We start from the raw sequence: 19,341 nt of genomic DNA on the forward strand, positions 1-19,341 counted from the left end.
CAAATCCATGATTATCGAAAACTTCAACAAGCAATTCTCAACGGCTGGCCATGCCTTCCGCCTGGCTACTCCTACCTCGGCCAACAGCTCCGGCCCCCCCGCAGCTCCTCGCCCAAGCCTCTCCAGGTTCTCCTTTACCCAAATCCAGATAGCAGATGTTCTGAAAGAGCTGCAAAACCTGGACCCGTATAAATCAGCTGGGCTTGACAATCTGGACCCTCTATTTCTGAAACTATCCGCCGCCATTGTCGCAACCCCTATTACCAGCCTGTTCAACCTCTCTTTCATATCGTCTGAGATCCCCAAGGATTGAAAGCTGCCGCAGTCATCCCCCTCTTCAAAGGGGGAGACACCCTGGACCCAAACTGCTATAGACCTATATCCATTCTGCCCTGCCTATCTAAGGTTTTCGAAAGCCAAGTCAACAAACAGGTCACTGACCATCTCGAATCCCACCGTACCTTCTCCGCTATGCAATCTGGTTTCCGAGCCGGTCACGGGTGCACCTCAGCCACACTCAAGGTACTAAACGACATCATAACCGCCATCGATAAAAGACAGTACTGTGCAGCCGTCTTCATCGACCTTGCCAAGGCTTTCGACTCTGTCAATCACCATATTCTTATCGGCAGACTCAGTAGCCTCGGTTTTTCGGATGACTGCCTTGCCTGGTTCACCAATTACTTTGCAGACAGAGTTCAGTGTGTCAAATCGGAGGGCATGTTGTCCAGTCCTCTGGCAGTCTCTATGGGGGTGCCACAGGGTTCAATTCTCGGGCCGACTCTTTTCTCTGTATATATCAATGATGTTGCTCTTGCTGCGGGCGATTCCTGATCCACCTCTACGCAGACGACACCATTCTATACACTTTCGGCCCGTCATTGGACACTGTGCTATCTAACCTCCAATCGAGCTTCAATGCCATACAACACTCCTTCCGTGGCCTCCAACTGCTCTTAAACGCTAGTAAAACCAAATGCATGCTTTTCAACCGATCGCTGCCTGCACCCGCATGCCCGACTAGCATCACCACACTGGATGGTTCCGACCTTGAATATGTGGACACCTATAAGTACCTAGGTGTCTGGCTAGACTGCAAACTCTCCTTCCAGACCCATATCAAACATCTCCAATCGAAAATCAAATCAAGAGTCGGCTTTCTATTCCGCAACAAAGCCTCCTTCACTCACGCTGCCAAGCTTACCCTAGTAAAACTGACTATCCTACCGATCCTCGACTTCGGCGATGTCATCTACAAAATTGCTTCCAACACTCTTCTCAGCAAACTGGATGCAGTTTATCACAGTGCCATCCGTTTTGTCACTAAAGCACCTTATACTACCCACCACTGTGACTTGTATGCTCTAGTCGGCTGGCCCTCGCTACATATTCGTCGCCAGACCCACTGGCTCCAGGTCATCTACAAGGCCATGCTAGGCAAAGCTCCGCCTTATCTCAGCTCACTGGTCACGATGGCAACACCCATCCGTAGCACGCGCTCCAGCAGGTGTATCTCATTGATCATCGCTAAAGCCAACACCTCATTCGGCCGCCTTTCGTTCCAGTACTCTGCTGCCTGTGACTGGAACGAATTGCAAAAATCGCTGAAGTTGGAGAATTTTATCTCCCTCACCAACTTTAAACATCAGCTATCTGAGCAGCTAACCGATCGCTGCAGCTGTACATAATCTATTGGTAAATAGCCCACCCATTTTCACCTACCTCATCCCCAGAGTTTTTATTTATTTACTTTTCTGCTCTTTTGCACACCAATATCTCTACCTGTACATGATCATCTGATCATTTATCACTCCAGTGTTAATCTGCAGTATTGTAATTATTCGCCTACCTCCTCATGCCTTTTGCACACATTGTATATAGACTCCCCTTTTTTTCTCTACTGTGTTATTGACTTGTTAATTGTTTACTCCATGTGTAACTCTGTGTTGTCTGTTCACACTGCTATGCTTTATCTTGGCCAGGTCGCAGTTGCAAATGAGAACCTGTTCTCAACTAGCCTACCTGGTGAAATAATTTTTTTTTTTTTAAGTTGCTAATATATGCATATTATTATTAGTATTGGATAGAAAACACTACCGTTTCCAAAACTGTCAAAATATTGTCTGTGAGTATAACAGAACTGATATTGCAGGTGAAACCCTGAGGAAAATCAAAACAGGAAGTGGCTTCTATTTTGAAAACTCCATGTTCCATAGCCTCCCTTTGCTGGATTTAAAGGGATATGAACCAGATTCCTTTTCCTATCGCTTCCTCAAGGTGTCAACAGTCTTCAGACATAGTTTCAGGATTTTATTTTGAAAAATGAGCCAGAACCATAACATCTCGTCAAGTGGTCACATGAGTTTTGCTCGCGCAACAGAGTTTGGATAGGTATTGCTTTTCCCTCTCCTACTGTGAAAGACATTTGTGGTTGATATATTATCGATTTATATATTTTAAAAACGACCTGAGGATGGATTATTTAAAAAAAAAAAAAAAAAAAAAAAACGTTTGACATGTTCCTGTGGGCATTATGAAATCTATTTGGAATTTTCATCTCCGTTGTCGTGACCGCTTTTTCCTGTGGATTTCTGAATATAACGTGACAAACAAACGGAGGTATTTTGGATATAAAAATTATCTTTATGGAACAAAAGGAACATTTGTTGTGTAACTGAGTCTCGTGAGTGAAAACATCTGAAGATCATCAAAGATAAACTATTTATTTGATTGCTTTTCTGATTTTTGTGACCAAGCTTCCTGATGCTAAGTGTCCTTAATGTTTTACCGTGTGATCGATAAACTTACACAAACGCTTGGATAGCTTTCGCTGTAAAGAATATTTTCTAAATCTGACACGACAGGTGGATTAACAAAAGGCTAAGCTGTGTTTTCCTATATTGCACTTGTGATTTCATGAATATAAGTATTTGTAGTAATATTTATTGAATGTAGCGCTATGCTATTCAGCGGTTGTTGATGACACTTATCCCGATAGGGGGATTGCAGCCATAACAAGTTGGCAAGGCCCCTGAACGCTTGTGTATTTTCTGCATTATGCAATGATGTGGGCAGCGACCATGTAACGCTTTTACAACATACAGAAGTGCTCTGGTTATCAAGGGGCAAAGTATTGACACGTTTTTAAAATTGAGAAACAAGCTTAGTTTTCTTTACTGACCATAATTTTCACTTGTCTGACCGCTTGCATGATGACGAGTTTCTCACACGACTGGCCTATCTGGGTGATGTTTTTTCTCGCCTGAATGATCTGAATCTAGGATAACAGGGACTCTCCGAAACTATATTCAATGTGGGGACAAAATTGAGTCTATGATTAAGAGCTCTTTTTTTGGCTGCATTAACAAGGACAACACACAGGTCTTTCCATCATTGTTAGATTTTTTTTTGTGTGCAAATGAACTCAAGCTTACGGACAATGTCAAATGTAATATAGCGAAGAAACTGAGTGAGCTGGGTGTGCAATTACGCAGGTACTTTTCTGAAACGGACGACAAAAACAACTGGATTCGTTATCCCTTTTATCCCCTGCTTCCAGTCCATATATTGATATGTGAACAAGAGCCTCATCGAAATTGCAACAAGCGGTTCTGGGAAAATTGAATTTAATCAGAAGCCAGTGCCAGAGTTTCTTACCTTAGCAAATCCTGCTGGTAAGTCACTGATGCCCTTTGCAACCATGTAGCTATTTGGATTCTCGACCCTCACTATTATGAAAACTACATACAGGCACAGGCTGTGTGTAAAATTATTTAAGACGGAGAGACTCTCCAATACAACTCAACATTGCAGAGTTGTGTTCATCCTTCTCATTAACCTGTGGTGAGTTATTCACCATTTTTGATGAACAAATAAGGATTTATATGTAAAATGGTTAAATATAGAGCAAAATTATTTATTATTATTATTTGTGCCCAGGTCCTATAAGAGCTCCTTGTCACTTCCCACAAGCCGGGTTGTGACAGCTCGCACATTCTTATGTTTAATAAATGTATCGTATAGTGTGTGTGGCAGGTTTACAATGATGGCAAAAACAACATTGGAGAGTGCGCTGACCCTGGTGCTAGCGGGGGTACGTAGCTGGAGGTTGAATGTTTGAAGGGGTACGGACTATAAAAGGTTTTGGAACCACTGGCTTAGTGGGAGGAACAAGACCGTATTATTAGTATTGTCACAGAAGGGAACGAGAGAGATGATTGAAATGCATGTTTTATTCAAATACAAATAAATCATTTAATTACATTATTTATTTTTTATTTAACCAGGCAAGTCAGTTAAGAACAAATTATTATTTATAATAATAACGGCCTAGGAACAGTGGGTTTAACTGCCTTGTTCAGGCGCAGAACCACAGATTTTTACCATGTCAGCTCGGGGATTTGATCTAGCAACCTTTCGGTTACTGGCCCAACGCTCTAACCACTAGGCTACCTGCCGCTTGTTGTTCCATTTGGATCTTTCTGTTGGCATTCTATGGATTATTGTGCCAAATTCTATAAGTAAAGAAATGGGCATGCAGTGTGACAGTTTTATGGGCAATTTCCTGATACGAAAGAAATAGGTTTAATCTGAGAATCCCTTTAAGGAGACCAAATAAAGGGATTGAATGATTTCAGAAGAACGAGGCTGAAATTCCCTCCTTGCTGTTTGCAAAATGCATGTATTTGTAGGGACTTTCTCAGCCCTCGTTCTCAAATGAAAATGAGGTTTGTCTCCTTTCGTTATGCTGATGCATTGTGTGTGTGTGTGTGTGTGTGGCGGTAGTGAAATCTCTGATCTCATCCCAGATGGGTAATGATCTCTTGGCATTGGGGTCGTCTCCAACCCCACTCGTTCCCAAGAAGATAAATGACCTCTCCAATGCCGCCAATGTGATTGCTGCAAAATGTCATGCTCAACATGAAACAATGGCAGAGATTTCCGTGTAGCTTTGCAAGTAATTGAATCTGTCCTCAATTTCTAAGTGATGACTCTACCCCACCTCCTCCGTCCTCCTCTGCTTCTCCCCATCTCCCCCCTCGGACACTGTGAGAGAGAGAGAAGCCCTCCCCCTATAGCCATCTGAGGCCTTCCTCACACTCAATGGCTGGAGCTGAAGAAATCAATTGTGACTTCAATGTTTTATCTGGTGTCAGTTTAGTTAAAGATGCACAATGCAGAAATCGCTCTGCCATTTCCTGGTTGCAAAAATGTGAATAGTTCGCCTAATTTCTTTTTGTGACTTTTTATTGCGCTGATTAGATTCACGCGCTGGCGTGGACATTGCCTTATGGGATTACACACACAACCCCATAATGTCAAAGTGGAATGATGTTCTTCTATAATTTTACAAATCAAGTACAGATTAAAAGCTGAAATGTCTTGAGTCAGTAAGTTTTCAATCCCTTTGTTATGACAAGCCTAAAGAAGTTCAAGAGTGAAAATGTCCTTAACAATTCGCATAAGTTGCATGGACTCACTCTGTGTGCAATAATAGTGTTTACCATGATTTTGTAATGACTATCTCTGTTCTGTACCATACACATACAATTATTTTTAAGGTCCCTCAGTTGAGCAGTGAAATTCAACCACAAACACCAGGGAGGTTTTCCAATTGTTCGCAAAGAAAGGCACCTATTGGTAGATTTAAAAAAGAAAGAAAAAAACACATTGAATAACCCTTTGAGCATGGTGGAGTTATTAATTACACTTTGGATGGTGTATCAATACACCCAGTCACTACAAGATACAGGCGTCCTTCCTAACTCAGTTGCCGGAGAGAGGACAGAAACGGCTCATGGATTTCACCATGAGGCCAATGGTGACTTTAAAACCATTACACAGTTACACAGTAATGGCTGTTATAGGAGAAAACTGAGGATGGATCAACAACATTGTAGTTTCTCCACAATACTAACCTAATTGACAGAGTGAAAAGAAGGAAGCCTGTACAGAATAACAATATTCCAAAACATGCATCCTGTTTGCAATAAGGCATTAAGGTAATACTGCAAAAAATGTGGCAAAGAAATTAACTTTTTTCTCTGAATACAAAGCGTTATGTTTGGGGCAAATCCAATACAACACATTACTGAGTACTGCTCTCCATATTTTCAAGCATAGTGGTATCTGAATCATGTTATGGGTATGCTTGTAATTGTTAAAGACTGGGCAGTTTTTCAGAATAAAAAATTAACAGAATGGCGCTAAATCCTGGAGGAAACCCTTCGGTCTGCTTTCCACCAGACACTGAGATTAATTCACCTTTCAGCCGGACATTAACCTAAAACACAAGGCCAAATCTACACTGTAGTTACTTGCCAAGAAGACCTGAATGTGCTTGAGTGGCTGAGCTAGATTTTCAAACATATTTAAGTTAAAACTAACTATGGTAAGACCTGAAAATGGTTTTCTAGCAGTGGAAAGCTTTAGTTAGACTCGCAACTGTAATCGCTGCCAAAGGTGATTCTAGCATGTATTGACTTGGTTTGAATACTTATCTTTACAAATGTTAAAATATTTCTTCCACTTTGACATTACTGAGTATTTTGTGTAGATCGTTCACAAAAATGACAATTAAATCCATTTTTATTTTGTAACGCAACAAAATGTGGACAAAGGTGAGGAGTGTGAATACTTTCTGAAGGTAAATGTGTGAATGGTTGTGTATTATTCCCCATTCTAAAAGGTTGTCAGTCCCCTTGGTCTCTCTTTTCCTCGTCCTCCCTCTCTCCTGAATCTAAGTGAAATTACACCAGCCAGTAATGTGCTCAGGAGGCCCTCCCTGCCTGAGAGATGAAAGGCGAGGATATAGATGGACACTAGATTAAGATAACGGGCTGATGGAGATGGATTGCAGGGGTGCAGTGGCCCAGGGAGCCTGGCAAGCCCTGCTAATGAAATGAGAAATGGGCACACGGCACAATCTCCACCGCCTCCCGCAAACGTTCAGACTGAACACAGGACACTTAATGGGGAAGAAGGACAAGTTCTCCCTCGCTCTTTCTTTCTCGCTCTCTTTTTATATTTCTGGATCTTTCCATCCTGTGGCAGTGAGAGGGGAGCATCTCAACTGAGATGACATATATGAACTGTTCTTTGGTTCCAGACTCCTTTTTTACATTTTTAACTAGGTACGCTTGTATGTTCAGTGGGGAGAACTTTTAAAACAGTACTACATAATATTTTAGTTTTCTGTTGTATGTTGTGCCTTTCTGAACACAACCCCAGTTTCTTTGTAGTCCTCCAAGATGGTGTGATTTTTAATACGCTAAGTTAAGTATAATTATAAGAAATCTAAGATGTCATAAATTATAAGCAGCTCAGGGCTCCAGCTATGCATTTGGCTTGCTAACTTGCTAGCTAAGTGGCTAGATGTCAAGATCAAACTTTTTAGTTGCAGCAAAAACAACAAAATAGCGCCCTTTGTGTGCACTTCCGGTAATAGCGTATACCCCATTATGGTTCTGAAACAGTGTGACGATGTGAAAATATGGATACTGCCCAGCCCTACCTGTAGTGTCCCAGCTATAGACTGTGTAGCAGCGTGGGATACTTTGCATGAGGTAGTATTTCAGGTTACATTGTAAGTCTTGTAAGATTGTATGTGTACTCAAGGCCACTACAGAGTCCCACTGTGGTCACAAACCTCAGCCCAGGCCTGATTCACGGCCCTGTTTTATGCCCACAATGTTTGCTTTACTTGTATTTTCCCTTAGCGTAACATGCCTCAACCAATAACTTAACTGATCTTTAGACACAATTTCAGGTTTAGCAAAGGTTGTTTGGTATATTTTAAGCTGCTGTCTTAACATGGATTTTTGAACTGCAGTGTTATAAATTATAGTAGAGAAAAACCTTGTTCAGTCTGCTTTCCAACAGACACTAGGAGACAAATTCACATTTCAGCAGGACAATAGCTTAAAACACAAGGCCAAATATACACTGGAGTTGCTTACCAAGATGACATTGAATGTTCCTGAGTGTCCTAGTTACAGTTTTGACTTAAAACATCTTAAAATCTTTGGCACGATGTGAAAATGGCTGTCTAGCAATGATCAACAACCAACTTGACAGCTTGAAGAGTTTCAAGAATAATGTGCAAGTATTGTACAATCCAGGTGTTCAAAAAGCTCTTAGAGACGCACCCAGAAAGACACACAGCTGTCATCACTGCCAAAGGTGATTCTAACATGCATTGACTCCGGGGGTTGAATACTTATCTAATGAAGATGTTTTATTTTTGAATTCGAATGTTTTAAACATTTTTCTTTCATTTTTACATTCATTTTGTGTAGAATGTGGACAAAAAATAGTTAAATTATATCACTTTGAATCCCACTTTGTAATACAACAAAATGTGGAAAAAGGAAAGGGATGTGAGAACTTTCTGGAGGCTCTGTATGGGGAAAGTGGTGTACAGATACTAATAGATGGTACAATCCAGTTGGCTAATGCCTGATGTCCAGCTGGCCTGTCTGCCTGGGGTTGGGGCTGGACCACCTGATACAATCATCAAATGGTTGATTCTTTTCATCCCAGTGAGATCATCCAGTCCCTTCTGCCTAGAGTGTAGTAAACTAGGGGCACACAAAAACCCACATTCTATCGGCCATCCCATCGCTCCAATGGCTCAGGCCTCTACATAAAGAAAGATTAAAACCCCCTTTTATTGCACGAGGGAATTAAGTAACTTTTAGAATGTGGTTTCTTATAAATCACCGGCTAAATTTAATATTCATCGTCAAACCACGTCGTGCCTGAGAGCGAGAGAGGAGACGAGGGTTGGTCTTTTATAGGGAAAAGTTTTACTCAGTGCCGCCCAATGACAGTGTTGGTTGAGTAAACCACCACAGGGATTTATGATGCTGTTAAAGGGAAAACACCAGGCTACGGAGGACAGCGCTACTGGGCCTTCTTTATAAGCAAGCACGCTAATCAAGGCTAAATGCCTTTTTACAAGCGCCCTGCTAATAAGAGGAGATTTTAAATCTTTATGGCCATGGTGTTGCAGATTGGAGTCACAGGAGAGAATGACTGGCCTGGTCTCTCTTCTCTGGCTATCCTTGGCCAAGGTCCAGTCAAACAAGAGTTTCAAGTTGACTCGAGTCACCAAGTGTATTGTAATGGACTAACACCAGACATAGGAACATTTTAAGCTCTTGAAGTCACATTCAGCTTAACTCAAATGATGCTACCTTCCGATGAGAAAACAGCATTGGTGTGTGTATATCTAAATACAAAGGCAAAAACAATGCTTTATTCAGTGTAGCTATCGGGCTAGGTAAGTTGAACTACGTTGTGTTGACAGTGGTCAGTCTAGCGCAACTCCTGTACTGTCTCTGTGTTCCTCTGGGCAATCCACACAGGGCCGGTAGTATAATAAATGAAGCTATAGATAGCCAAGGCACTGGGCCCTCCGAATGGCCAGTAATCGGAGTGGGGGAGCGCTGTGCCTTGCTGCGTGTCTCCCGCTGAGAGCTGGTCCAATGGTAAATCAATACTGTAGATCAGCACTCCATCTGGCTGGAAAATGAGCGGATCACCATAAACATCTGGCCAGCGCCGTGTCCCGGCCAATCACTGGCGGACATATTGACTTAGTTATTGCTCGTTCATATGCTGCAGGACAGTGTTAAACGTACATTCTCCAGGCAGGGGCATTAATCAGGGGATATTTAGTGGAGGGCCTGAGGTGAGGAGGGGAGGGAGCTGTACATCCTGGGTCAGTCAGTGTAGGCATAGGACCTGGGAGGATACAGACCGATAGACAGATGTTAAATGGGGATGTGTCATGTACAGTATAAAGACAGCTCAGTGTCCTGACAAGGAAGGGCTGAATAAAAAGCTTGCCAGCGAGAAATAACTCTCAAAGCAATCAGATCCTGGGACTGAGGACAAAGATTAAGATTGATTTACGTATTAAAATGGCCTCTGGATTCCTGCAGTGCTGCTACCATAGAGGCAAAACAAGGGATTCCGTGATGTAATGGTGAGGATCCTTTCTCTTTGAGTGTCACTGTGACCTGACCCAAGCCTCTTCCCGTTTGTTGCAGGATCACAGAGGGCTCGAAAGCCACCACATTTGAAGCACTAAAGGCTCGTATCCGGGAACTGGAGAAACAGATCCTTCGAGGGGACAGATATAAGTGTCTCATCTGCATGGTAAGCAACCAACATAGTCCTTTACCTTCACTCTGTCCATCCGTGTGCTTTTCTCTCAGTCTCTAAGCATGTCTGCCATATCAGAGTGTTTGAACCCAAGCAACCTGCCCATCCACTACTTAAACAACTTTTGGGTGTGTCACAAATGACACCCTATCCCCTATATACCGCACTACTTTTGACTAGGGACCTAATTGACACCCTATTCCCTATATAGTGCACTACTTTTGACTAGGGCCCATAGGGTATATGGGGTACCATTTAGGATGCAGCGTTGCAGTTTACAGGCATGGGCTTTGTATTGACATATTGTCTGGTGGTTGAAGTGATTCCTGCATGGCCTGAAAGTCAGCCATCTCTCCTCCACCTGATTGATTGATTGTGTGTGTGTGTGTCAGAGAGATTCTGTTGCACCAACTGTCATATAGTTCTGAATCCCCAGCTGCAGGATGGCTTATTACCATCTGGCAGCTTTCTGACCATTTCAACTGATGGTTCATTATCATTTGGTGGGGATCAATAAGCAAACATTTGTCTTTGGTTATTGACGTCATCACGGTGATTTGACATCCATCAATGCATCCGGTTCCTGGAGATTTGATTCTGTCCTGTCCCTAATGACTGCTCGGCCATCCGCTCCCCTGGTCTATGTGAGAGAATCAGACGATATGGATTAAGAACAGAACACCACATACCTGAGCAACCCTTTCCGAAGTGTGAGTGTGTGTTGTGGTTGTATTTCCTCCATTGTCACTCATAGCCACACACACCCCCACCCCGCCATCTTCTAGTCTCACCTTGAGAATGAGTGAAGAGTGAAGAAGCCAGATTCCTCAGCTTTGGCAGCTCCTTCTCCCTGGCCTGGGCCCCACGACTCTTGACTCTGTGAAAAGCAAGCAATTACTGACGCCTGTCCCTCCTAAAGGTCGTCCCAGCCCCGGGGTGACGGAGAGGAGAGGGGAAGAGATGCATATTGATCACTCCTGCCCTCCAGCGACCATCGTAAAGCTCATTTGTCATTGCTGTCGTCTCCTCCCATCACAAATCTCACTCAGCCAGGCTGAGGAGTGAAGACGCTTTTCCTCTTCTGCTCTGACGGACACGGTTCCTTGTTGACGGGATTTCAATTTTTTTTTTTTTTTTTTTAGATGGGTGAGGAAATAGCCTCTGCAATATCCTGAAAGTCTAACCCACCAGCCAAGGTGGTGAAGAGTCATATTTGACTGCTAACACCTCATCACTCATTTTGAAAGACAAAATGGCTTGTGCTTGTAAGGCAGTAGAGTTGAGTATCTTTCTCTACAGGAGTTTGTTTTGCGATCTGTTTGTGTTCTCTGAACACTTGTTAAAGAACCATACAGGCATACTGAGTCAGCAGGGTCCTTATCAGTGGATCTCTACCACCACCTGCTGTTGCTTTAAGGAACTGGGCACTAAATGGATGCATTGGATTTCACATCACATCATCTTCACGTTCAGTGTTCTCTGTTCTGTTTCAATGCATTTCATAGAAACAACGTTCTGGCTTGTAAAATTATAATCTATGACGTGTTGGACATGGTACATGGTGCTGATTATTTTGCTCAGAGCCTGCTACAAGTCTCAAACACATCACACGAGCTGCAACAGAAACTTTAGTGGGTCTTTCTCTCCAGTGCCTAGTGCCGCACAGGTTGTGTGTGAATGCATGTGTCCAGTCCGTCCGTACCTGTTTCTTTCCATGCTTTGTAGTCCGCCACATTCTAGTGCTCAGCGGTGCCCCCTCTGTACTTCCCTACAGAGGAAGAGATTCCAAACAGACAGGGCTGAAGACAAGAATCTGAGCCAATCGGGGCGGGCCCTCGCGGTAACAGCGCCCAATGAGAGGCGGGTTGCTGAGCGCTGTTCAAAGCCCCTCCCCCCGCTCAGCATTTACTGTTTGTATAGAGGCTACGTTATGGCCGGCGGCGGGATTAAACGGCTGCTCCCACTCCGGAGGGTAAGGCTCTCTGTGCTTCCTTCCCACCCACCCTCCCTCGCCCCTCTGCCTGCCTGCCCGCTCACCCGGCTGGGCTGGCCACCCCCCTCTTCCATGCCTGTGCTTTGGTTTGGTGGCGTCGTTCGTCAGCGCCTGCCCAGTGTTGTACCGTGTGTGCCTGCGACCAGCGTTTGTCTATTTGTGTCAGTCCGCACAGTTCTTCTGTAATCTCATATTAATGCTCTCTCTTTCCCTCTCTCCCCCCTATGTGGCAGGACTCGTACACGATGCCCCTCACCTCCATCCAGTGCTGGCACGTCCACTGTGAGGAATGCTGGCTCAGGACTCTGGTGAGAACACAATGCCAACCCAGCCTCCACAACACATCGCAACACTGCTGTTGCATGGCAACACTACTTCATCACATTACAGCCACTGGTTTCATAGTGACTGAACTTTCTCTCTCTCTCTCTCTCACTCACTCACTCACACAGGGACATGGTAAAACAAAATGGTCCCCCTAAATCGGTAGTTAAACTCTGAAATAAAGAGGTCTACTTGTTTCATCTGATTTATATCCCCCTAGGTCTACACACATGCACACACTCTTGAGTATGTTTGTTTTGTTTCTTTTTTTTCAAATGTAGCTGAGTGATTATCCAGTGGAAGCTTTGCATAATGACAATAGACAATTGTGCTGCATCTGACCACAGGTGTGTAGGAACAGTGTAGGTACCTCTCCTCTACTCTCTTTACCAACACAGTAGTGAGTCCCACCTAACCCCTCAACCTTTATTGTACAGTACCCAGTTTCCCAATAGCAGTGGAACTTGGGCTTACTAGTGTTTTTTAACGATGCATCTTTCCTACAACAGCTGAAGATGTAACATGAGTTTCCCAAAACACCATGCAGAGAGAGCGGTCACTAAGTGCGTCGTTGAAGCATGAGTTGATACTGTTGGGATCGAAAGAAAGAGTGCGCTGCTCTCAGATCAGCTTTCTCCATTCAAATTTTACCATAACATTCTAATTATTCCACAATACTGACGACGGATCAGCTCCTAGAGATATTACCACCTACAGCTGCAAATAGTCATGCAGCTTATTCTAATGCTTACCCTGTAATAATGCACTAAATCAGATTCATTTGGCACGTCATTGCACGTATTTAAATATATTGAAGCAAATTCAAGACAGTTTAGCCTACAATAAAACTCTAATTGTCTGAACATGACATTTATTTCAATATGATTTGAAATATAAAGTCCTATGTAGCCTTCAGGCCTATTTTAATTTTTTTATGCGTTCATCTCGGTTTTCATCTTTTTATCCTTTGCTTGCTCAGTTGCAAAGACATTGGCAACGTTGTGTTTGTAGTCAACTTCGTTTCCAAGTTATCGGCAGTTCCAGAGAGAAAGTAAACAGCTTGATTGTATGTTTAGTGGAGATGTTCTGTGTATAAAGTTACGTGGGAGAGTGAAAAGGCATCTAAAAACACACTGAGCTGTTCTTAACTGGTCTGGGGCAGGCGCTAAATAACCAGCATTTTCAACTACAACTTTAACGATGGTTTTGGAAAACCGCTCAGAGATTTAACGATGTTCCTACGAAGGTTCTGACGATGAACTTAGCCTTAAGATGCTCTTGGGAAAGCGGGCCCAGTACGGTATGCCCAGCCAGGCAGAGAAACCTCCAGCACCACTGCTTTAGCCTTTGTTTTGGGGAGCATTTGTTGTCCCTGGTGCACTATGCCCTCTGCTCTCTCCTCCTCTCCTGTTTTTAGCTGCTCTCTTTCACCAGGGAAACGGCTGGCTTTGTCCACTAACACATTTTGCTTCTACACACGGAAGCAATTCATAAGAAAATGCTTCCCAGCCACAGTTTAGCCCTCCTCTCTCCTTCACCAATATACAATATATTAAATACGCTGCTGTGTTTTTTTTATTATCACAAAGCCCTGTGTGTGAAAGACAAAGGCGGTGGAGGAAGAAGGGCTGAGAAGGGGAACACGGAGGGTTGGTTAAGAAATGTGTGCCTGCTGCAGCAGCTTGTTCCTAATGTGGGTATTAAAATGTTGCCCGAAGACAGCAATAAAAGCGTTGCGCGGCAGGGTTCCCCGCGTCTTCATCAAAGGAAATGCATGTAATCTAGTTACCGTCGGGCATTTTTTTAGGATTTAATGGAGCGCGGCAGCTGGCGTGCAATGTGAGAAGCCCACACCGTACACCAGGCTCATTAAGATCAGGTAACTCCTTTATTTTATATGAAGAAATGCAAGAAAGGCCGTAATTTCTTTGTGTAAAGAGGGGAGAGATTGAGAACCTGGTTCTCATTGGAGCCAGGGTGGAGGAGGGTGGGTTCTTAGTGGAAATTCAAGCAGTCTGGGTGAGGTGTACAACAATGTACAAAGACGATACGGTATGGTAGCTCGTCTGTCTGTCTGCAAGGTGGTTAGGCACTAATTTAAGTTCAGAGTGATCTTTATTCACTTTTGAAATGAACCTGAAGGCTGTTAAGACATAACAAGAGAGCTTATCAGTTTGGGCTTGGTCCAAGACTCCCTAACAGTTTCTCTGAGTGCATGTTACTGTTACGGAGACCACCTCCACTCAAGGCCCCTCCGCCCCTTTCCTTAGCCTGGTCATCTTTGGGCTCCACATGAGCAGACCTGTTGGGAGCTACAAATCCTCTTTGCTCCGGGGGGAGAGAGCTGTCCAGGGCTACCCGGGCCCCCCAGCTGCCCCTGCTCCGGTGGGAGAGTTTTCCAGACCCCCTGACTCTCGGTGGGAGAGTTGTCCAGACTTCCTGACTCTAGGTGGGAGAGTTGTCCAGACTTCCTGACTCTAGGTGGGAGAGTTGTCCAGACCTCCTGACTCTAGGTGGGAGAGTTGTCCAGACTTCCTGACTCTAGGTGGGAGAGTTGTCCAGACCTCCTGACTCTAGGTGGGAGAGTTGTCCAGGCCTCCTGACTCTAGGTGGGAGAGTTGTCCAGACCTCCTGACTCTAGGTGGGAGAGTTGTCCAGACCTCCTGACTCTAGGTGGGAGAGTTGTCCAGACCTCCTGACTCTAGGTGGGAGAGTTGTCCAGACCTCCTGGTTCTGGCAGCATGGAGACTCCACTGTTTGCCCACAGCTGAATGCTCCCTTGTCCCGAGGAAAGATGTAACACTGTGTACTTACACACACACCCACACACACAGGGCAAACCCAGCCCACCACTTGAGTGTGTCAGGACTCAGTGTATGAACTCTGCCCCCTAGTCCAGTAACTCTCACTATTTGCCCTCTGCATTCATTCCAGATAGATCTCAGGTCAGTCAGCTAGTAGCTGTCAGACTCTACATCCGCAGGTCCCCGTGTGCTGGAACTCATGCTGGGAGCACACACACAGGTAGTAGGCTACACCTCTTCCTCACACATCAGTGTGGTTCCAGTAACTTTCCCCGTACCCCTCTTTCCTGTTAATGGGCCAGTGACAGGAGACCCGTGAGAGTTCAGTGACAGCAGGTAGTCAACATGTCCCATGTCTTTTGTGTTTGAGCTTATATTTGAGGTTCTTCAAAGTAGCCACCCTTTGCCTTGACAGTTTTTCACACTCTTGGCATTCTCTCAACCAGCTTCATGAGGTAGTCACCTGGAATGCATTTCAATTAACAGGTGTGCCTTGTTTTTAAAAAACAAAAAAAACAAGGTGACCCCAGAAAGACAGATAGAGATGGGTAAATTAGACCTGCTTTTGTCTTTATATTACTGTATCATAGGCCTAGCTGTCACAAGAAAAGCACTTACCATGATGAGATGATACTGTCGGTCTACATGCATTTTGAACTGGGCTCCATACTGAGATCCAGATTTAGACGGCGCATATAATTTAACAGTTCCATTTCACGCCATGCTGTTTCGTATAAATAATTTATTATAATTTACCGGTTTCTTGCAGTTATTTATCGCGGGAAAATTGAGTGGTTTTGGATGGTAAATCCTAGTAAATCTTGTTTACCAGGTTTCCACCATTCTCTTAACCACCACAACCACCTATTTTGGCACAGCGCAAGGAGACCACACAGCGTACCTTGCCCTGTTCTCTCAGCTTCTGCACCCGCTGTCTTTTAATTACACCCACACAACACGGCTTTATAGGAGATGGCAGTGATTCAAAGTGGCAGAGAGCAGAACAGAACAGAGCAGGAGTCCTGGAACAGGATGATGAGCAGGCTTTGATGATTCACGTGCTCCACTATAGGCCGTCTGTCTGACTGGCGGATACATGCATGTGTCTCCACACTCTGTGGCTGGATGTGGGCTGCATGCCAGTATAGTTTGGTTAGCTACTCTTATGTGGTTTTATACCTGTTCTTTACTGTTGTGGTTGTTTTGATCTATTACAGGACTATTTCTGTACTGTCATTCAGTTGAAGTACCGCATTTCACCAGGGTTGTTTGACAAGCATTCTCTGTTTTACTCAAACTTTTAACTGCTCATATTGTGACCTAAACAATGACAATTTTCTCTCTTTCTCTCCCACAGGGAAATAAGAAACTGTGCCCACAATGCAACACCATCACATCGCCAGGAGATCTAAGGCGCGTCTACTTGTGAAGAAGACCACGCCTTCCCTGACCGGCCTCCCCCTCCACCCCCCCCTCCCTCCATGTTTTCCTCTTTTTATTTCCATTAGTTCTCACCGTTTGTGTTTTGGGGTTTGTAAAGCCCCCTCATAGCTTAAAGAGACAAGACTAATGTCTTGATTGACTCTTCCGATCAGGGGAGGACTGACTGATTGATCAACCAACCCGGTTGGGAACAGAACCGAACCCAGTTGCCCATTATGTCTGAGTGTTCTCAGAATGACAAATAAGCCAACCACCCCTCTCTGGCTCCTCCAACCGCCTGCCTGCCCTCAAGTGGTGAGTGGTCCACTCCACAGTCAAATCCCCTCCACCCTGGCTCACACTTCTGGTTCTATGTGTTTTCATCCTTTAGCTCTCAGGCAACCCAGCTTTACACTCATGGAGCCCTCCTCCCTTGCTTGCCTCACCATCGTCTCACCATGCTGAAAGGTGTGTTCAGGTAGGAGGAGGTGGTGATGTAACCCCCCTCCTTTTTACCATCACTGCTCGCTGTGTGTAGAAAACCCATCTTGGTCCAAGCCATCAGGACAGCCAAGCTAGATATTGAGCTGGCTGCCGGTCGTTGCACCCTGCTTGAAGGCCTGGTAAGGGGGAAAGGAAAACGATGAACTCTGAGCTTTCTACCAAACTGACAACCTCAGAACATCCAGAGGATCCTCTTCTTTTCAGCCTCTTTTTTCCCTTTTGTGGTCTTAAATCGTGAAGTCAACCAAATTCCAAGAATCAGTGCAAGCACATGTATAATAGTGTATGTTAGTTTACAGTGTTGTGTGTAAATGACATAGAGCTTACACTTCTATACATATGTGCACACATGCTTACACACATTCACACATATATGCGCGCTCGCACACACAAACTCACACACACACAAACTCACAAAAGTATATATTAATAAAGTCCAGTTTTTAGTTAGAGTTTTGAGGAAGGGTAGGGAGTGATGTTTAATCAATGTGAAAAAGAAAGCCCTATTTTTCAACCAATGTTGTCGTCTTGAGGTTGAAGTTGTATTTCATTGTACAGGAATAGATTTAAGTCATAATAATAATAAACTACTCAACTAGAAATTCAAGGTTTAGATGGTGTACATTTTTTCTTCAACTATACAGTAAAAGCTGTCGAAGTCTTAAACCTAAAGCAAGGAGTATATGTTTTTTGATTTGATGTTTTAATGGAAAGGTTCACATCACTCTAACACTAGACGAGGGGAGATGATGGCTTTAATTTGTTACGGAACTGCGACGCTGGTCAAATGAACCGCTGTTTCCTAAATCACAACCGGGAACACAGTTGAGTTAACCTCCACCTCCGCTGCTTCTCCTCAGTTGACCAGCCTACCTGTTGATTAAATCACTTTACTGATCACTTAGGTTTTCTGTTTTGGCCTCCACTCTGATAAAACCTCAAAAGATGCTTCACCAGAAATGTTTTTGAGTGTTGCTTCCATTGTGCGACCTAGCCAGGCTTCCAACCTGGCAACTCGTCAAGGCAGGTCCTTCCCATCTGTGAGGGAAGGAGCAGTGGGCCGACATGTTGTCCCAGCCCACGCTGACTGCCCAAGCCCAGTTACTGAACACTTCCCCACAGCAAGGTGATGTGCTTTGTAGTTGTAAAACAATGTATCCTGTGATGTCTGTATTGATGTAAGCTGACAAAAAAGAAAGAAGAATTGAAAGGTTTATGACTGAATTCAAACCCCCAACAGATATACTACAGGGTTAAATTCCCTCTGACACTGGGACGGATTTCCATCATGGATTCTTTTTTTCTTTGTATTTTTTCTCCAATAATGAAAAGGACTGGAATTGGTCAAACTCCGAAATTATCCTCTTTTCCTAAATGCATGATGGTCATGACTTTTTTACATGAAAGTGGAGGTTAAGTGGCCCCAGACAGTCGTTCTGACATCGACTGAAGTTTCAGTCATGGGATTATTTTGTTGCTTTAACCCCTGTATATTAACACATGTACAGAACAGAAATGTTACATTTTCAGTGAAGGGGAACAATAGATGATGGCTTTAATCACATGCAAAGCTTTGGATATTTATTTCAGTCCAGACCTTCTGGTTTCCATTCACATCCATTTTCTTCACGGACTAGCGTCTTCAGAACTGTCTCCAGTTTAGTGTTTATTGCAGGGGGGTGGGTTTCTGTCTAAGCTTGTCTTTGATCATCTCCCTACATTGTGGATTTAGATGCTATTTTACAAGGATTATTTGAGTCATAGAGATGGCTGCAATGTAGACCTACAGCAGATTTGTTTTCATAAAAGCAGTATACAACATCTTTAGTACAGTATTATTGTTCCTGTAAAAGGAATGTTCTGGAGAAACCTGTTTGAAGGGATGATCACAGGCTCGTAGAACTTCAAAGGATCCGTAGAACAATTTCACATTGTTACACAGATCCCCCCCCTAATACCTCTGTTCATTCATACAGTACGTGTGTGTGTATAGGTTTGTGTTCTAGTTTCACTTTGTAGTCACGTGTACAGGTAACCATGCATAGGCAAATGAACACTTAGAGCTGTGCAACAGTATTTGTGGGGCACCTTTGAACCCGTAATAGGATGTTTGAGCTGACTGCA

At 43.9% G+C, this 19,341-nt stretch overlaps 1 protein-coding gene across 7 annotated transcripts in view; it reads left to right on the top strand.

Moving 5' to 3' along the window:
• The window catches only part of LOC115103082 (E3 ubiquitin-protein ligase RNF220-like), a 194,510-nt gene extending 176,686 nt beyond the window's left edge, over nt 1-17,824 (top strand). For 4 of the 7 annotated variants that reach the window (XM_065005737.1, XM_065005739.1, XM_065005736.1 and 1 more), the window contains 2 exons: nt 10,056-10,164; nt 11,945-12,390. In XM_065005737.1, the coding sequence (XP_064861809.1) occupies nt 10,056-10,164; nt 11,945-12,349 (514 nt within the window). In that variant the 3' untranslated portion in view covers nt 12,350-12,390. The other 3 variants (XM_065005742.1, XM_065005740.1, XM_065005741.1) reach the window with 1 other exon arrangement.
• Nucleotides 17,825-19,341: the final 1,517 nt, after the last annotated feature.

The sequence above is a fragment of the Oncorhynchus nerka genome, linkage group LG20 (genome assembly GCF_034236695.1).
Source record: "Oncorhynchus nerka isolate Pitt River linkage group LG20, Oner_Uvic_2.0, whole genome shotgun sequence".
NCBI lineage: Eukaryota > Metazoa > Chordata > Actinopteri > Salmoniformes > Salmonidae > Oncorhynchus > Oncorhynchus nerka.